This window comes from Erithacus rubecula (assembly GCF_903797595.1).
Source record: "Erithacus rubecula genome assembly, chromosome: 1".
NCBI classification, from domain to species: Eukaryota; Metazoa; Chordata; class Aves; order Passeriformes; family Muscicapidae; genus Erithacus; species Erithacus rubecula.
Window position 1 is genome coordinate 26,065,921 of NC_136658.1, and position 17,785 is coordinate 26,083,705.

Genomic DNA, 17,785 nt, shown 5'->3' on the forward strand with positions numbered 1-17,785 from the left:
TGACTATTTTGAAGGTCTTTATGAACTTTAATTATTTTTTGATTGCTGCCCGGAGAGGCTCTGGAACTTCTCTTGCCACAGCTTCACCTCCTTGTCTCCCTCCTTCACACTCAGCACCCGGTAGGCCTTGTCTTGCTTGCACTGCACACGAGTCACCTGCAAGGAGAGCCTGGGCTCACAGGAGGGCTACCACTGCCCATCCTTCCCTGAGAGAGACCTCCATGATGCATGGCAACTGCAGGCTGGGATGGGGGAAGAGGGGAGGACCAGTTCAACTGAGTATTTGCTAGGGTACAGATGTCCTGCTCTGGTGTTTTGGGGTTTTGTTACTGCCTGGGAAGCTCCAGCAGATGGGGGAGATCCTGCCCTTCATGGGTATACAGGTATAGCACCCCTCATATTGTCCGTGCAAATCCCACCCACCAGTGACACCCCACTCGTGCTGGGGCCACCTCCCCCAAACACACCCAATTCTGTCCTCCTAGGAGGAAAAGCAGTGGGCCAGTGAATCCAGCAGGGATTTGGGGCTGGCTGTGGAGGGCCTAGCCATGAAAAGAGCAGGCTGTGCAAAAGGCAGCACTGCTGCTTCTCACCCTCTGGTTGTAGATGCTCTTCCGGAGGCACTGGTAGCTCTTGAACATGCAATAGTTGGGATGCTGAACACCGCTCGAGTCGCAGATCTGGCGAACAAGAAATGAATAAAGGTCACAGAAGGAAGAGGAGAAGGAGGGATGGGAACATCCACTGATGGTCACCCACCTTTCCCGAGCCATCATTGTCTTGGAAGGCATCATACTCTGCCTTCAGCCAGAGAGTAACAGCAGGGTCCCTACAGCTATAGACGGCCATCTGGCTGCACCAGTACTCCATCCTCATCCCTCTCAAAAAGTCCAAGTTGTAGTGCTCCATGGTCTGTGGGGACCTGGACTGCAAAGGGGCAGGATAAAGTGAGCCATGCTTATTCCTCCCCTCCCCCAGCTCCCAGTCCAGGCTCCTGCTGAGAGCAGCAGGACACGCTCCCTCGGTACCTTGCCCTCTATTTTGTTGTGCTGGGCTGAGATCTGAGGGTTGATGTAGGTGGAGAAGCTGCCCGAGTCGCAGTGCACGCGGTTCAGGGTCTCAATGTTCTGGCACTGCTCCCTCTTCAGCGAGCAGAAAGCGCAGTCGGGGCACAGGTCCTCGTGGTGCCGCCCAAAGCTGTCACACACCTGCGGCGGATCCGGCAGGGAGTCAGGGGGGACAGGAGACCGAGAACCGCCCAGAAGAGGAGGCTGGGGAGTTGCCATGTTCCTGGCTTGGAGCCTGCCTCCCTGGTCACCCAGGTCAGCTTCTCTCAGGAGGTGGCTACACACAGTGGGGGCCAGAGGTGGACATTGGTGTCTTTACCAAGTCTCCGAACCCAATGACTCTTTTTTCCATCTCCTTCCAGGCCATGGTGAGCATCGATGAGAGGCAATTTCCCTCCAGCACTGCGTAGCACAGGATCAGCACTGCCTCATCGTTCTGTAGGGCTAGAAGGCTGGCAAGGAAAGGGAAGGAGGGAGTCATCTCATTCCTTTTCACAAACTGAAGAGATGCATCTTTAGTTAGAAACTGAAAACAACCCCAAAACAAAGCAAAAAATCCCTTCCCAAAGAAACCTTGGATCTTGGCTAGACTGCAGAGAGGAATGGGGCTCCCTGCAGGGTCTGTACGTGCCTGTGTGACACAGAGGCTACAGAGGGGTTGCTGTGCTTTTGGGGGCATGTGAGAGGGACTGGATGAGGAGCACAGCTTGAAGAGCTTCCCCAGGGCCCCTGCAGCAGCTGCTGCCTTATTTCATCCCAGTGCACAGTGAGAAGACGTCTGTTAGATGTCTGCTGAGTGTTGAATGTGGGGCAGCCACATTTGGGTCTGGAGGATGTCATATATTAAGCCTTCCTCCCAAGTATTTGACAGAAATGGGGAAAAACTTGTTAACCACGAATTTACTGTTCATCCAAACTGACATGGGTAGCTAAAAGTAGAAAATGTAAGAACAATGGGATGAGAGCAATGAGAATATTTGGTATCTCTTAGGAGCAATGGAATTTGTAAACATGGTATGGAACTGTTAGCAGACAGGGATGGTTGGTTTCAATCATCATCAATGATGCAGAAGAGGTAAACATGCTCATTAGATATTTGCCTCTTGTGTCTGGAAACAAAGCCAGTGATAGATAAACACAGTTTGATCTGACAGAGAGTGAAGAAGAGCAGCAACTGTCCAAGTTAAAATGCTCTTAAAACCCATGCATGGGCTAACATGTATGGACAAACTTTCCTGAGAATAGCTGAAACTTCTTGGAGACCTTCAGATTAATATTAAAAATAACAAAAAAAAAAAAAAAGAGGTGAAGAACTTGAAGGAAGGTGATGAAGATGAAGGCCTGGAAAACTTTCACCTAGAGGCAGAAGCTGAGAAAGCATCACTCAGCTGAGCAAAGACACCAGTGGGTATCCACTTAGTCAGTCACCCCTTTTACCAAGGAGGGCTTCAGCTGGAAAGCTCTCCTTGTCAGCAGGTGGATGAGTATTGACTTTTGGTGACTGGAATTTGGGGCAATATCTGTTCAAATCAGGAGCAAACTGCATCTTCCTGACACCAAGGGTGTTCAGCATGGCAACAGCTGATGAGTGCTTCCTCCACAGTTCAGAGACTTCAAAAAGATATCCCAAACTTCTGTTAGGAGAGGAGTCTGTGGCTCAACCACATAGCACAGTTGTTTTCTTCAGGGCTCACCAGACATGACTTCATGTCCTGTGCTGAACAGGAAGCTCAGGGTGCAGGGTCAGGGCATTCCTAGACCTGAATGTTAAAAGAGATGAGCTTCACAGAAACCTGAATTGTGCCACCTGCCTGAGTTTACCAAGAAATTCTGCTGTGCTCTCTCTCACATCCTTTTCCTCCTCTATCTCTGCTCTCCATCTCTGCTGCGAGGTTTTCTGGCCTCACAGTTGCAAATTTATGAGGTGATTTACCACCTCTGGGTGAGTGTAACAGCACTGCTGCTGGTTCTCTCCACTCGTTGACACGCTGCTGAGCTGTTTGTGGATGCACAGAGCTTCACCATGCTTCAGGGAAAGGGATAGGTCTATCTAAAGCGATTTCCTAATGCAAATCCCTCCCCAGCTTAGTACCTCTGCATGTTATTGTCCTAACCACTGCCCTGGAAACAGCCTAGCAGGTTCTGTGAGGCAAAGATCCAAAGGGAATGTGAAAAAACCTCCCAGGATTAAGAAGAGTCTGTGGGTCGAGATCATCAATTGATCTAAAGCAAAAGAGAAAACTTCAGGTACCAGCTTATCCTAGTTCAGCATCTCGGGATGTGGAAGGACACACAGAGCCTGCTTCAGTGCTATCTCTGCAGAGTGCTGGTGAGCAGCATCCGCCTCCCCTGCCATGTAATGACAGGGATTTGGGCCATTAGCTTTCAGCTGCTGAACCTTCCTGATACTGGCTGGCTGAGGTGCAGTGAGCACCTGAGGCGAGCAGAAAAGAAGATAAGGAGCGAACAGCAGCTTCCCAGCACTTGGAAACTTCTGATTTTGGGGGGTTGCTGCAGGAAACTAAAACCAGTTATGAAAAAGCCACTCTTAACAGCTTCAGAAAGAGAAAAAAAGATCTTTGACTGCATGCCAGGGCTGGTTATGGGTGATGATAATTCAAAAAGAGGTTTTTTCCTGGGGATGGTGTTTTTAATGAAGGGTCTGGCCTTAAAATGAAAGCCTCTGGGGTTGAAGTAGATAAGCACCACAAGGACTGTTTGGAGAGGTAAAGCAGGAGGAGGAGGGGGAGTCACCAGGAGTGTATGTGTCTCTCCCTGCACATAAATATCTCAAGGGTGAGTGCCAAGAGGATGGCGCCAGGCTCTTTTCAGTGGTGCCTGGCCACAGGATGAGGAGCAGTGAGCATAAACTAAAACACAAAAAGTTCTACCTCAGCATCAGGAAGAACTTACTTACATTGAGGGTGGCAGAGCACTGGAACAGGCTGTCCAGGGAGGTCATGGAGTTTCCCTCTCAAGACAATCAAAACCCACCTGGACAGGTTCCTGTGTCACCTGCTCTGTGACCCTTCCTTGGGGATTGGACAGAATGATCTCCACCCCTAACAATTCTGGGACTCTGAGAGGGCTCAAAGCAGCCTGGCTGGGGAAGCTGGGCTCACATGAACCACAGGTAAGCATCCACGTGTGAATACCAACAGAATCAGATCTGGATCCAGGACAGCCATGAGGCTGAAAGGGGTATAAGGGCTGTAGTGACAAATGACACAACAGTGGGAAGCTCTGGGGAAAAGGGCAAATACAATTCTTTGAGCAGACAGAAAAGCAGGGAAGGGAGGCTGATGTCCTTGCACGTACCCAAATGCTGAATCCCATCACTGGGTAGTGCACACAGAGCTGGAATATGGGGGTGTTTTAAAGGGACACTCAGAGTTGCTGCAGGAAATGAGAGTTGCACGAGCTTTGTCAGGTAAGGGCTACAGAGCTCTCTTTAGCTTATTGCAAGACTGAATCATGGTTTAGAGCTAACTCAGAGGAGAGGAAATACTGGGAAATAAAGCAGAAAGCACAATAAGGACTAAAAATAGAAAATAGGTGCAATAATTGTCATTTCCCCCTCCTGCCCAATGATTCACCACTACCAGAAAGACCACAGGAAAGTGCTGCAGATCCTTCTTGTAGTACTACCCTTGCCCTGTCTCTCTCTAAAGATCCCAGCTGGCCTCATCAGGCACTATGAAAGCTGGAAAAGCTGCCAGAGCAGCTGCCACAAGCCACAAGGCATGAATAAGAGGGATGCATGTCCTGCTGGATGTAAGACCTTAGGAAGGACACACAGCTCTGGGATCTGTGCTCATCACAACCCTTCCCACCTTGTGTTAAACCAGGCGCCGGTGCACAACCACCAGTCCCACCCAGCACTGCTCCTCGTGCTGGAATGGAAATGCCTCCAGGCATTTTGCCCCTTTTTTAGGTCATGCTTTGAAGTCCCTCTGAGAGGAGGCGGGATGTGGCGAGCGGCAAAGCCGACAGGCGCGGTCCATCGCGCCTCTTTATCCTCAGTGGGGTTTAAGCTTTGCTTAGCGTGATTGATGGGGCTCGGCTGCCGGTTACAGACACACAGTCAGCATTAGTGTCTTTGAGAAACTCCGCAGCAGAATAGCGAGTGTCATCTGCAATCACAGCAGTCCCCCAGTAATCCCAGTACAACTCAATCACAGCAAGGCTCAGTTTCAGAGTCAGGGAGAACAAAATTCTCAATGAAACACAATTTTGCCTGAGAGCACATACGCCAGAAAAACTTTTTCCAGGCAGTGAAAGCCTCCTACAGTATTAGGAAGGAGGATGACATATGTTAGAGGCTTGCAAGAAGACAGTTAGGGCTTTAGCAAGATGATGCAATTCATCTTGACATAAAGCAGAAGTGGAACCTCTGGCTGCACCGTGGTGGTGGTAGGCAGTGTTAAGGAGAAACCACAGATGTGCAATCAGGTGCAAAATCTGTGCACTTGCAGGAGCATCTCTGGCCTGCAGGACAGCAAAACCAAAATGACTTCTCCATGAAAACCACATCTAGACACCTTTTTTTTTTTTTTTTTTCTCTCTTGGCAAGCAAAATATTTGCATGTCAGTCAAAGCAAATGGTTCTCAGCCACAAGGATCAAAAAGAAAATTTGAGTGAAAGCACAATATCCTTTTGCAGGTGTTCTCTCTGTTACCAGCCCCAGCTACCTGAGGGCAGAGGCAAACAGATCCAGGCAGACCAGCTGAGAAGAGTTCAACATGCATCCCTAGGCCAGGGGGACTGAGGAGCGTGTGTGAAAGGGTTGCAGCAACTGGTCTGGGGCAAGGCTGTGTGCTGAACTGCTGTGATGCAGCCTCCAAAACCAGAATGGGGAACCAGAAACACCCTAGGAAGAGCTGTGCACACATCCAGAGTGCAGAGAGGCACACATGCTCGAGGAGAAGTAGTGGCCCTGCACAGCTTTGTGCCCTCAGCTCTTTCCTAGCCCAGGGCTGCTGTTGCTCCCCTCAGGTCAGGCTGCTGTAAGAAACATCTGCCTTGCTCACCAAGAGGCAGGGAGCACAGCAAGGCAAACCCAAGGATCTGTGTTTGCGAGGATACTATTTCTGCACATCACCCAGACTCCTGGGACCTGTGTTTGGAGGACAGGGCAGAGGTGATTGCACAGTGCAGATGGCCACAGTGTGGCAAAACACAGGCATGGGACAAAGCCTTGCCTGCAGCTCAGGCCCAGACTAAACTCACTTTGCTCAGGATGCAAGGTCAGTGCCATTTTCAGGCACTAACAGTGCTGGATCACTCTCTCCCTGCTGGCTTTGTGCTGGAGTGAGGGGTGCCTGGGGACTCCCTAGTACATTCCTGCTCTGGATGGGACAGCTTGCTCCAGAACACTTGCCCACACCCTCTACTGCTCCGAGCAGGGACATGGATGCCCTGAGGCTGCTGTCTGGTGTGCATGTGACACGGATGGTATGTGGTACCCAGAAGGAGCAGACTTCCCCTCACCTGCCTTGGGGGGGAATTTCCTGCTCTGATGTGTGTCCTGGGCCTGAGCTAGTGGAGTTCTGAGAGGAGTTCTTGTTGTCCAAGGAGGCATCCATGGAAAGGGCCGAATGGATTAGGTGCCAGATGCTTTTCCTCAGGCTTTGTTCCTCAGGGGATTCCGTCCTGGAAGGTGAGGTAGAAGCCCTGACTGCTGCGTGCGTAGTCCTGCTCTTCTGCCAGGGTGTGGGTGCCTTTGGCGTGGCTGTGGCTGTGGGGTGCTCCCTGGACGGTGGTTTCTGACCTAGCAGTGCACAGAGAGCTTGAGAAGGTCTCCTGCACTGTCCTGCAGCAGGGCATGGGCAGGGACAGAAAAGCTGCTTCTGGGTGGTGAGACAGAGGGATGGAGGGCAGCTTTTGGAGGCTGGACAGAAAGCTGCAGGGGTGGAGAGCAGCTGCAGGAGAGCAGCAGGTGAGCAGGGGTGCCCTGCACAGCTCGGTGCAGCCCTACCTTGTGTGACAGGGGCGCCTGTGCCCTCACTCGAGGAGCTGGTGCTGGACGGCTCCGTCGGGAGAGTGCTTGTTAGAGACCCACCCGAACATGGGACTCGCTGCGTGGAGGAGGGAGAAACGTGACTCTGTTATCCTCCCTCCCTCCTCACCCTTCCAGTTCCCCAGAGATACTCCCCCCCATCCATGCCACATCCTACTCCTTACCTTGATGAAGAACTGCTGTTTGAGGCAGCGATACTGGGCGAACTGGCAGAAGGTCTGGAACTGCTTCATCTCTGGAAATTCACTGCAGACTGGCCCTAGGGACAGAGATGTGGGATGGGGACAGGCCTGGGTGCACCAAGAGGTGCAGCTCATGGATGCAGTCCAAGCTGTATGCCCTCAGGTGATGATCACAGCCGTGGGCTGTTAGAACTCCTGATTCCAGGCACTACATCCCTGTTCCCTCCAGACCCCTGAGGGTTTCACTTTGTCCTTCTGCCCTTTTTCACACAGTTATATTCTCTGTGACAGAGACACAAACTTCCTGTTTCCAGAATCTGATGCTTCTATTATTGCTCCTTGCTAGGTTTATGAAAGAGAAAAAAGGCAAGTAGTGATGTAATAGGTTAAAAAAATGACCAGACTGGGCCTGAGAGCACCAGAGAATGGTTTGGTTTGGAAGGGTCCTTATAGATCAAGTTCCAAGTCCCCTGCCATGGGCAGGGACTCCTTCCACTGGACCAGGTTGTTCAAAGACCCATCCAGCCTGGTCTTGCTGGGTCAGAGATGGGGCTGCCACAGCTTCTCCAGGCAGAGGGCTCCAGAGGAGACAAATTCTTCAGGGCAATGTAATTTGACACTGATTCCAGCCTTGCAGGGAGTGGAGGAGGATCCTTAGGGCCAGAGTGCTGCAAAGCCTGCCTGTACACACACACACACACACACACTGCAGGCTTGACCAGCACTGCCAACACACTGACTCCAGAGCTGCAGCTCTTGCAGAGATTGCAGCAAAGCCAAGGGTGTGCAGGAGAGCAGAAAACCCTGAGGAATTGGGTGATCTTGTGCTCCCTCTGCTGTAGGAGTGCATGGCCTGGCTGGTACATAGGCCTGTGAGAACAGGGGAACTGCTGGCTCAGAGGGAGGGCATTAGCAGTGAATTGCACTGCTCTCCTGATATTATTGCTCATGCACCATCCTTTACCCTGTATTCACTTCTTGTGCTGAGCAAACAGCTGCACCATCAAAAGTAGAATTTCAGATACACGCCAGGATCCCAGCCCAGAAACACGCCCAGCTTGTAGTGAAAGCTCCAGAAACCCTCCCCATCCTTTGTTTAAATCACAAGGTATTGCAGGGAACACTCCAGATCCTCACACTGTCCTTTGTTTGAAGCACAAGGTGACTGCCTTCGTCAGCACTGCACCTGAATGGGCCCAATTAATGCTCATGGATACCTGGCTGGGGACAGCACTGCTATGGCTCTGTGAGGACAGCAGAGGATAAACATGAGAGGGCACACACTCTGCCACATCTGTTCCACCTCTCAGCCTGGCTGAAATGTGCCCAAATAGCCCCCAAACTGGGAAAAAAGGTAACACAAAAGGGAATAAATTCTGCTGGGTAGGTGTGTTAGGCTGAGGGATGGGAGAAAAGGTAGAGAGAGCAACCTGCAAAACTGTCCCATCTCCTGGCATTTCCAGCTGCCTCTGCTCTTGACAACTGAGCCTCTGAAGGCAGCAGCAGTGGGAGTGTGGCTGGACATGACAAAGTGTAGTGCTGGGGAATTGGGCACCAAGAGGAGAGGAACCAGGGGCAGACCCTGGGTGCATGAAGCCCCATGGCACAGTGGATTGCAGGTGCCCAAAAGATAGTGAGGAGCACAGGATTCATCCCTGGGTCTGGTGATGTTGGGTGTGACTCGTTCCCCCAACACAGCTGCAGAAACCAGCAAGAAATAGTTGCCCTCAAGCAGCAGTCCAAATAAGCACAGTTGGCTGATCATTCAGCTCATTGACGTTCATATCTAAATATAAAGACATATTTTTTTTTATGAGAAAATTGCTCCTATTTTTTTTTTTTCTCTGAAGAAAAATACAACAAAAGTAGTCCCAAGTTTTTCAGCTGCACAGATATAATTATACCACTTAAATTCTCTGATGCAGGGGTGCAGGGAAAATATGACTGCAGAGATCTGAAGGGTGCTGTTGCTATGGTGCTTTCTGAACTGGGATGTTTCTTGGCTCCTGAAATGTTAAACACTTAAAAAGGCAGCTTATCATCTCAAGTTTTCTTAAAGATCTACGAGAGCCCATGAGCCAAGATTCTACATTAACCCTCAGATGAAGTTGGAAGGAGCTGGTAAGAGACAAGGAACTACACTGAGCTTGAGAAAACTGTGACCAGTTTTTCCTCCTGCCACCCCACCAACAGAGATGTGGAGAAAGGAAGGGCCACTGCAGTGGCAGTGGCTGTCAAGAGAGGCTGGGACAGCTGAGCTTGCTCAGCTGGGTGAAGAGGAGGATAAGCAACCCTTAAGGTTGAAGGAAACCTACAAGAGGAAAAACCCTTGGTGGTGGTGCCAGACAGCACGTGGAGTGGGGGGAAAGCCATGCAAATTCCTGCTTAGGAGGTTAGGGCTGCCCTTTGGGAAAAGACTTCTTTTCTCCGTGGAGGTAGTGCAGCACTGAAAGGGATGCCCAGAGAGGCCACAAAAGCCAGTGTGCTCTAGTTCTGCTCCAAGCTGCTCTTCGGGCTGTAGAGCACAAACCAACCCATCCCATTCCCACAGTCTTGTGGCATTTTGGGAACAGCCACACTGCTCCTCTGGGCCTGGGGGTGGGGGCTGCCCTTACCTTCGGGGATTTCCCCGCGGTTCTCCTCCCGGTCCAGGTGCAGGACGGTGGGGCTCAGGCAGCCGTACGCCTGGCGCAGCAGGCAGAACATGCTGGCCTGCCAGGGCGGTTGCAGCTTCACAAAGAACTCCCGGTACTCCCGGTCCGACAGCGGGCTGCCCGGGGTGGGCGGCGCCGGCGGAGCGACAGCGGCCGTCGGCAAGGTCAGCACACCTGGGGACAGACAGGGGATGGGCTGCGCTGCCCGCCACAGGGACAAGGGGGTGGAGATGGAGGAGCAGCTGGCAGGTTGGCCTGCTCCCGCCTGCTGGCACAGAGCAGAGTGCTGGGACAAACACTTCAGATGCTGGCCTCCATCACCTCTGCCTGCAGGGTGCTAGGGCAACCAGGAGTCCCAGGGAAAAGTGGGGAAAAGAGTACACAGGAAGGAAAAAAGCGAACTTTTAAAGTCAGATTTTATTGTGAGCTTGGTTTGGATTGGGGGGAAGTGTTTTACTTTTGGTTTTGTTGTTTCCTTTTTATGTGTGTATGTGTGTTTTTGTGGGGGAAGGTTTTTTGGTGGGTTTTTTTTTCTGTTTGGGGTTTTTTGGGAGGGAGTGTGTTGATGTGCTTTTAAAATTTTTTCCCTCCAAAAGCCCCAGCCTCCAGAGACACCCACTGTGGTGGTGGCTCCCCTGCCCCCTGCACCATGCTATGGGCACATCCCTGTCCATGGGGACATCCCTCCATCTCCTCCCCTCTTTGCCTCCAGCTGGGCCCCTCTCCTGCCGCCTCTTCCTCTGTCCCCTCCCTGGGGAGAGCAGAGCCAGCACGGCCGGTGGCCAAGTGGGGTGGTCCTGTGAGAGACAGGGCTGTGGCAGCAGCAGAACAGGGGCTCCAGCGCCAGGCTCCGAGGCGGCCCGGCCAGGGCAGGCACTTACTCAGCAGCCAGAGGAGCCGCGATGTGCCTGCCACACGCTTCAGCATCGTGGAGCTGCTCGGCGGCCGGGTGGGAGTCACTCGCACACCGAGCAGGGCGGTCTGAGCGCTCGGGTTCTGCCCTTGGCAACGGTGGAACCATTCCCTGGCACCGCGGTGGGAACGGCGGCGGTGTCACGGCGGGGCGGGGGCGCGCACAGGGTCGGGACTCGCCGCGCTGTGGGGACGAGGACGAGCGGGGCCGAGCCGGGAGCGTCTCCTCTGTTTGGGGACACGGCGGCGGCTGGGAACGACCCACAGCAGCATTTGAGGCCTGGCCAGGTCAACCTGAGGCTGAGGGTACCCCAAAAGTGGTAGCTGTGGGGTACCTTAAACCCCAAATTGTTTTATGCGGGGGAAAGGAGGCAACATCTGTTCCATTTGCAGGGGGTTGAGAAGCACTCCCCGCCTTCCCAGGAGCGTCCCAGCACCAGCTTCCTCCAGGACGTGGTTGGGAAGCTGGCTTGATCCCTCCCAGGCAGGCACACCGCTTTCTGAGCTCCCGGGGAGTCAGGGGAGCACCAGCTGCTCTCGCTCTGCTCCTGGCACAGGGGCCCTGAACTCCTCTCTCTGCTCAGTAAAGCCTTCCCAGGAAAAAGCAGGAAGACTGCTGCCGGCAAAAAGGGTTTAGGGACCAGCAGCGCAGAAGGGCCCAGAGCCCCAAGGGCTGACTGTGAGTGAGCCCCACACGCACCCCGTGTCTCACGGCTGAGGCGCTGGGGTGCAGCCAGCACGGAGCCCCCGCAGCTCGGCTCCTCCCGACGGCAGAGGGAAGGAGAGACGCGAGCGAGCAGCTGGCGGGCTGGCAGGAAAAGGCTTGGCACAGCAGCCCCGGGAAGTGCCGGCGTCAGCAGAAGCGCGGCTGGCACAGCAGCCCCTCTGTCACCCCAGCGACAGCCTGGAGCCAAGGGCGAGCTGCGGGCAAAGCGGGCCAAGTTTGGACCGCGCGGCGGGACTGCGCCGCAGGAGCCGCCTGTGCCGCAAGTGCTGGGGGATGCCAGCTCTGCCTGCGGAGCAGCTGCAGAGCGCTGCGGAGCGCCGGCTGCGGGGCTGGCACATCCCCTGCCGGAGCCCTGTGGCCTTTCGGGCTGTCAGGGTGAAAAGCGCAGATCGCTCCGGCCACGCAGCCTGCTGAAAAGGGGTCTGGGAACAGCACGTAGCTCTGCGGGGCCTGCCAGGAGCTGTAGTTTGCTCTAAGATGTTTGGTTGGAAGATAGCGTTTTTGAGAAGCTTGAAGCCTGACCGCTTAAAAACGGCGCTGAATTTTGAATGTTTTTGCAGCTCATTAGAAGAACAATGATCAGGAGAGTTTTTCCAGCCAGTTCTTGCTACTCATATTAAAACAGGCAACACTGCTGGAGCTTGCATGTTTTTGGCAGTTCCTAGTCTACCATTACTTAGCTTGAGACATATTGCTTATTAGCTGATTTGAGACAATTGCAGGGCCTTCAGCTCCCTAGCTCTGTTAATCACCTCCACTTCTCTGCAACAAAAGAGCCTAGGCTGAGCTCTGTCACCCTGATCGAGCAGCTTCCCAGACAAGTTCAGTGCTGACCTCACTGGCTGGTGGAAATGTGGGACTAAGGAAAGCACACTGAAGTTGCATGTTACAGAATCATAGAATCACAGAATGGTTGGGTTTGGAAGGGACCTTAAAGATGATCCAATTTCAACCCCTGTGCCACAGACAGGGACACCTCCCACTAGACCAGGTTGCCAGACTCCTATCCGACCTGGCCTGGAACAGTGCCAGGGATGGGGCACCCATAGCTTCTCTGGACAATGCCACCAGTGTTACTGATACCTGGCAGGTGCTGGCTACACTGCAGGTGTCTTCATGTGCCAGCAAAAGATTTATGGCAAATGAGAACAGGAAACAAGAAAGGATGTAAAAGAAGGGCGACCTGTCAAAGGAGTCCCCCTCGGCTGGTGCTCTGGTAGCAATGCCTGTGGAGGGCTACTGTTTATTTGGAAAGGTGTTTATGGATGTGAGGACACGTTGGCTACTCAGCACTTCTCATTCCCTGTGGCCCATCCTGGACTTGGTCCAAGTTGTCAGAATCCTGCAGAAAACTCACAGTCCACAAGTGAACTCTGTAGAAGCCAGCGAGTCTCTGGCATGCACCCAGCAGGGTTGTGAGGCTGAGAGCAGGAGGCACTGCTGTGCTGTTTGATGAGGTGTGTGCCAGGTGGCTGCGAGGCCCCTGCATTTCAAGTCTCTGCAAAACAAAAGTCATCTCTGGGGGAGGGAAGAGGAGGGGAGGAACAGTAACTTGTACACGATGCATCAATGCTGCAGGCTGGGGGGAGTCTACTCCCTGCTGCTGCATCAAGCAATTATTGCTGTCAGCAGTGCGGAGCACGGGGGTGATGTTAATTCCAGCATTTTCTGATTTCTGAGGGTTCACTTGGCACCTTTAAGGCTGTACCCTCGGTGATGCATTACAAGCTGTGTAATTTGTGCAGTGAAGCAGATTTGCACCCTTGTTTTCAGGGCTGCACACAACAGAGTTTCCTGCAGCCGGTGTTCCTGTGCCAGCTGGGACCCGGCGGGCTGAGGGATACAGATGTAACCCCCAGTGCCTGAGCCAGCAGCAGGGAGGAGACAACTCGCTGGAGTGATGTTTTCCATGTTGCTCTCCAATTGCATGCCAACCCTGAGCTTTGTAAGAGCTTTGTCTGGTTTGTGAAGGAACACCCTCCAGCAGATGAGCTCCTCTTCCTTGTTATTGTCTCAAATACTTTGGCTGTTTCTCAGCATTGTCTGTGCTGCATGTTCCGCCACAAACACCACCAGCAGCAGCAATGACTGAAAACCTCTTGGAAACTCCAGGAAACTGTGGCTCACGGACCCTGTGTCAGCACAGTGAGTTAAACTGAGGGATTTGGAGCAGGGAGAGGATGTCTGGTCAGCTCAAAACCCCATGAAGATGGAGGCCACAAAGATTAGGTGTGAATTCCAGACTCTGTGGCATGTCAAACAGCATCCCCAGAAAGCATGTGTCTTAAATAATTTGCAGTGTAAGCAGAGATGATAGAAAAATGCTTCCAAATCCACCTCTATGTGCATTACTAGAAAATAAACAGCAGGCTGCTTAGGGAGGAGGCCACGAGCAGTTCTGCTTGTGCAGGTGGGGGTGGTCTCAGGAAGGGGTCGAGAGAGCCCCTGAAACATGCCAGGCTGTGCCTTCCTTCCAGGGAAAGGAAGGTGTGATACCTCCATTTATTCACACACAGCTAAAGGAGAGGGTAGAGAAGGGGGGATGCTTACTCTGCTCCCACAAGGAGTTGGACAGTCCAGAGGAGCCTCTCAGCAGAGGAGACAGCCCTGCCAGGAAGCCTCAGAGCCAGCACACAGCAGACAAGCACAGGCCCCCTTCCAGTCCAGCACTAACTCTCCCAACCACTGCTCCAAGAGCCCGTGGAATAACCCCGTGGGAAGGGCTGCAGGTGCCAGAGCAGGGCACAGATGCCCATCTCCACAGACAAAAGCACCTGTGAGCGTTCTGGTTCCAACCAAAATTCTCTGAATTGCTGTCTTTATTCACAGGTTAAATACTCTTCATTCTGCATTTACACTTTATTTCAGTGGGTTTACTGTCATTGGCTGAGAGCTATGCGAATATGCTGATAAATATAGACTTTGTGTTAAAATTGGCACTCTTTTTAACCTGGTAGATATGTTAATCTATTCACATTTGTACAAGCACCGCACGGTTATAATGTGCATTAATTCAAATACTTAATTTACATTTTATTTTGTTAGGAAATAGTGAATGAAGCATTTTTTACTTGACATTTAAAAAATGGAATATTTAATTGATTGCAAAAACAGCATTTAAAAATGGTTTCTTGAATTATTAATACAAACTAAAATGGAGTGGCTACATAAAAGCCTGCTTGAACAAACTCTCTTTAGGCAGGTTTGTTTCATGCAAGAACAACCTGATCCAACCACGATTTTACCCCTAATGTGAGCAGGGGCTTGGACTACAAAGCTCCAGAGATGCTTATTCCCACTTCAATCTTTCTGTGGTGAGTAAATGGGTTCTTCCAGTGACTGCATCGTTCAGGCTTTCGGAATGAGAAAATCTCAGGATCTCACACTTCTTTTTCTTGCTTGTTGCCAATGTGTAAAAAATAATTCCTTTCCTACTCCCAGATGGGGTTTCAGTTTTGAATGAATTGTTTCTTCAATGGCAGCAGCCCAGCCCACTGAAATTAAATTGCACACCTGCAAAAACAGACCAGAGTGGACACCTTGCTGAACATTTCTTTCACACCAAGATGTAGAAGATTAGTGTGTGTCACAGCTTTGCCTGACCCTAAGCCTTGGGCACAAATGTGTTTTTTTAAAACTAACACTCCTAGCTTCTTTTATGTATTCAGAAGAATAAACATAAATTAGCATAAATTAATCAAGATGTTTGACTATTTTTATAAATGAAGTTCATTTTATTGGATAAAAACAGCTATATTTTTTCTGATACTGTAATTGATAGGAAGCAGAGTTGGAGAAACTTCCTTCAGTTGTCTTTGGAAAGAAAGGCAGGACATTTAATTTCCTTCTATTAATCTTTAACTCTTCCAGTGCTGCAGTCTCCCTTGCCTACTGCCAGACCTTTAGAGCAGATGTTGCCACTCAAGCTCTCAATGTCTTCCCAGTGACAGGGAGAAAGTAAAGCAGAACACCTCAGAAAGTTTTCAAACCAGCCAGGTCTGGGAGGAAACTGGCTTATTTTCAGTCTGTGTGAGCAAGCTGTCTCTTGGGAATGTCTTCCACTGGCAACATGAGACCTCTGGACTGATTTGTGCAATATTTGAATTGAATATACACGACAGTGAGAGAGTGTCCACCACACAGCTCTGAGTGTGGTTAGGTAGGCAATACCACGAGAGTGCTTAAAGAAAGGCTGGGAGTTGCTGAGCTGTGGGGTGAGTTTGTTCAAAAGCAGGAGAGGAAGGTGGTTCCACTGGTGGAAGGTGTGGCTGGGATGGTTTCCATGCACATCATGCCATGGACAGGGTGGCAGAGCCTGAGGGATGGGAGCCCAGGGAGCACATCTGCTCGTTGGAATGGGGAATACTTTGCTGAACATCCTCGTGTGCACATTGACCCAACTACCCAGGAACGATGCCCACAGATGGGGTAATCAAACTGGGCAAGATAAACTGGTCCTTTGTGGGCATGACAAATTATTATTAATAAATGGACTTAACAAGGCTGCAAAATTCTTCCCTCTTGTCACGCTCTTATGATTCCAGCCTCCTAAAACTCAGACTTGACTTCACTCATCAACTAGGATATTTCCAATCACTCTAAAAGGACAATTTCTCCAGCACCATTTTAGAAAGTGTTTATGTTGCACTGACAGCTGTTCCAGGAAATCTGCAAGCTAGCCAGTTCTGTAACAGAGTTCATGATTACTTTAACTGAGTATATCCCTGCTTTAAGCACTTCAATTCTAGGAGAAGTAAACTTCTCAGATCCCATTACCACTACAGTGATCCAGGTAACTATTAACAAAGATCTTAAAATAAAATTTAAAAAGTAATTTTTGACAGATTTTTTTGGCTCCTTCCTGTCAAACTGATTTTATTTTGTTGACCTGGATTTCTTGTTTTTTTAGAGACAAGCAATTTACTTCCCTGCTGTTCCAGTATTTCACGTCTGGACTGTTGTGGCAGCCTTCTTGACATCATTAAGGACCAGAAGAGAGCTGGCTCTTTTCCAGCCTTGTAGGTTTTTCCAAGCAGTCCAGACTCTGACAGAGATCAACCCACAGATGCCTCCAGGTGGCTTTCACAGGATGACTAACCGTTTATTGAGGACTGATGATCAAAAAAGTCTTTGCCCCAAGAGGTGCCATTTAAAACCCTTCTTTGCTGTTTGCCTAGGAAGTACACCAATCCCCATATGACACCAGCACCAACACAGAATAAATATTTACAGAACACTTCCCCTCCTCTCATTACAAACAATTCTGCTATCTGCAGTCAGTAATGGACAAGTGCCATGTTCAATTATATCAAAAACAAAAGGCATTCTAAAAAAAGCTGCTCATGTTTCCAGCCTTGTCACTTACAGGCTTTGTTCCCACTGGCTTCATTTTTGTACTTTGTATTTTCTAGCTTCTGCTGGTTCTTTTGCTCCTCTGGTGATTAAATACTGCACAGCTATTGCCCTTATTCCCTCTCTTTCAAGGTTAGCTTTTAATGTGCTTTCATTTGCATTTATACTTGCAGCCATTTAAAAACGCCCAGGTTTTATCCAAATTTTGGTCTAAATTGTCTCATTGTGCAAGTCAGAGCATTCCCTCAGTGGCAGCAGAAGTCCCTGGGATGCTCCTTGCTGCTGGCTAGTGCTTCAACACCTCTCTGGCCCACAGTTCCTGGGGAGCTTGCTGCTGTTGCTGGCCATTAAATCCCATGTCCTATCCATCAAAACCAAGCTGCTTGGAGCAGCTTCCATCTTTCATCACCCCTGCACTCTGCCCCAAGCCCATTTTCCAGTTCAGGCCACATCCACCACTTCTTCTGTCAGTTGAGCATCAGCTGAGTAACCAATCCCCAGCTGAAGAGATCAGTTCTCCTACCACAGCTGCTCACCCACCAGATCATGGGAAAGTATCCCCGTTTCTAAAACCATACCAGAGACACAGCCAACACCTTCCAGAAATTTGCTTCACCTCTGTTCAAGAAAGGAAGCCCCAGGAAGTTGTGTAATACAGTCTGGGGATCAGATTGTATTACAGATTCAGACTGTGGCAGGGATACCACAAACCATATAAGCCACAGCCTGGGGAAGAACTCATCCTTTCTTCTCTGCAGAATGAAGAGAAAAACAGAATGAACATTGAGGCAAAAATCTCGAGGCAAAAGCAAACACTGACTCAGTGCTAACTCACTTGATCAGAAAACAGCACCAGCTTCTGAGCTGATGG

At 50.7% G+C, this 17,785-nt stretch overlaps 1 protein-coding gene and 1 long non-coding RNA gene across 6 annotated transcripts; one reads left to right on the plus strand and one right to left on the minus strand.

The window, feature by feature from the left end:
- Nucleotides 1–4: 4 nt before the first annotated feature.
- On the minus strand, nt 5–10,957 carry ACRBP (acrosin binding protein). The gene is made up of 10 exons (XM_079315597.1): nt 10,805–10,957; nt 9,885–10,097; nt 7,252–7,346; nt 7,046–7,145; nt 6,559–6,838; nt 1,387–1,519; nt 1,029–1,208; nt 760–927; nt 594–680; nt 5–156 (listed from the first exon to the last, which is right to left on the minus strand). The coding sequence occupies exons 1-10, from the start codon at nt 10,848–10,850 to the stop codon at nt 28–30; spliced, it is 1,431 nt and encodes a 476-aa protein (XP_079171723.1). The 5' UTR covers nt 10,851–10,957; the 3' UTR covers nt 5–27.
- A 901-nt stretch (nt 10,958–11,858) lies between these two features.
- On the plus strand, nt 11,859–16,907 carry LOC306806115. 5 transcript variants are annotated; one of them, XR_013775397.1, is made up of 3 exons: nt 11,859–13,707; nt 14,761–14,876; nt 16,472–16,907. It is a non-coding gene; the product is annotated as an uncharacterized lncRNA (long non-coding RNA). The 5 variants fall into 5 exon arrangements; XR_013775400.1 differs by lacking the exon at nt 16,472–16,907 and adding an exon at nt 15,004–15,259; XR_013775401.1 differs by lacking the exon at nt 16,472–16,907 and having other exon boundaries at nt 11,859–13,019; nt 13,336–13,707; nt 14,761–15,259.
- Nucleotides 16,908–17,785: the final 878 nt, after the last annotated feature.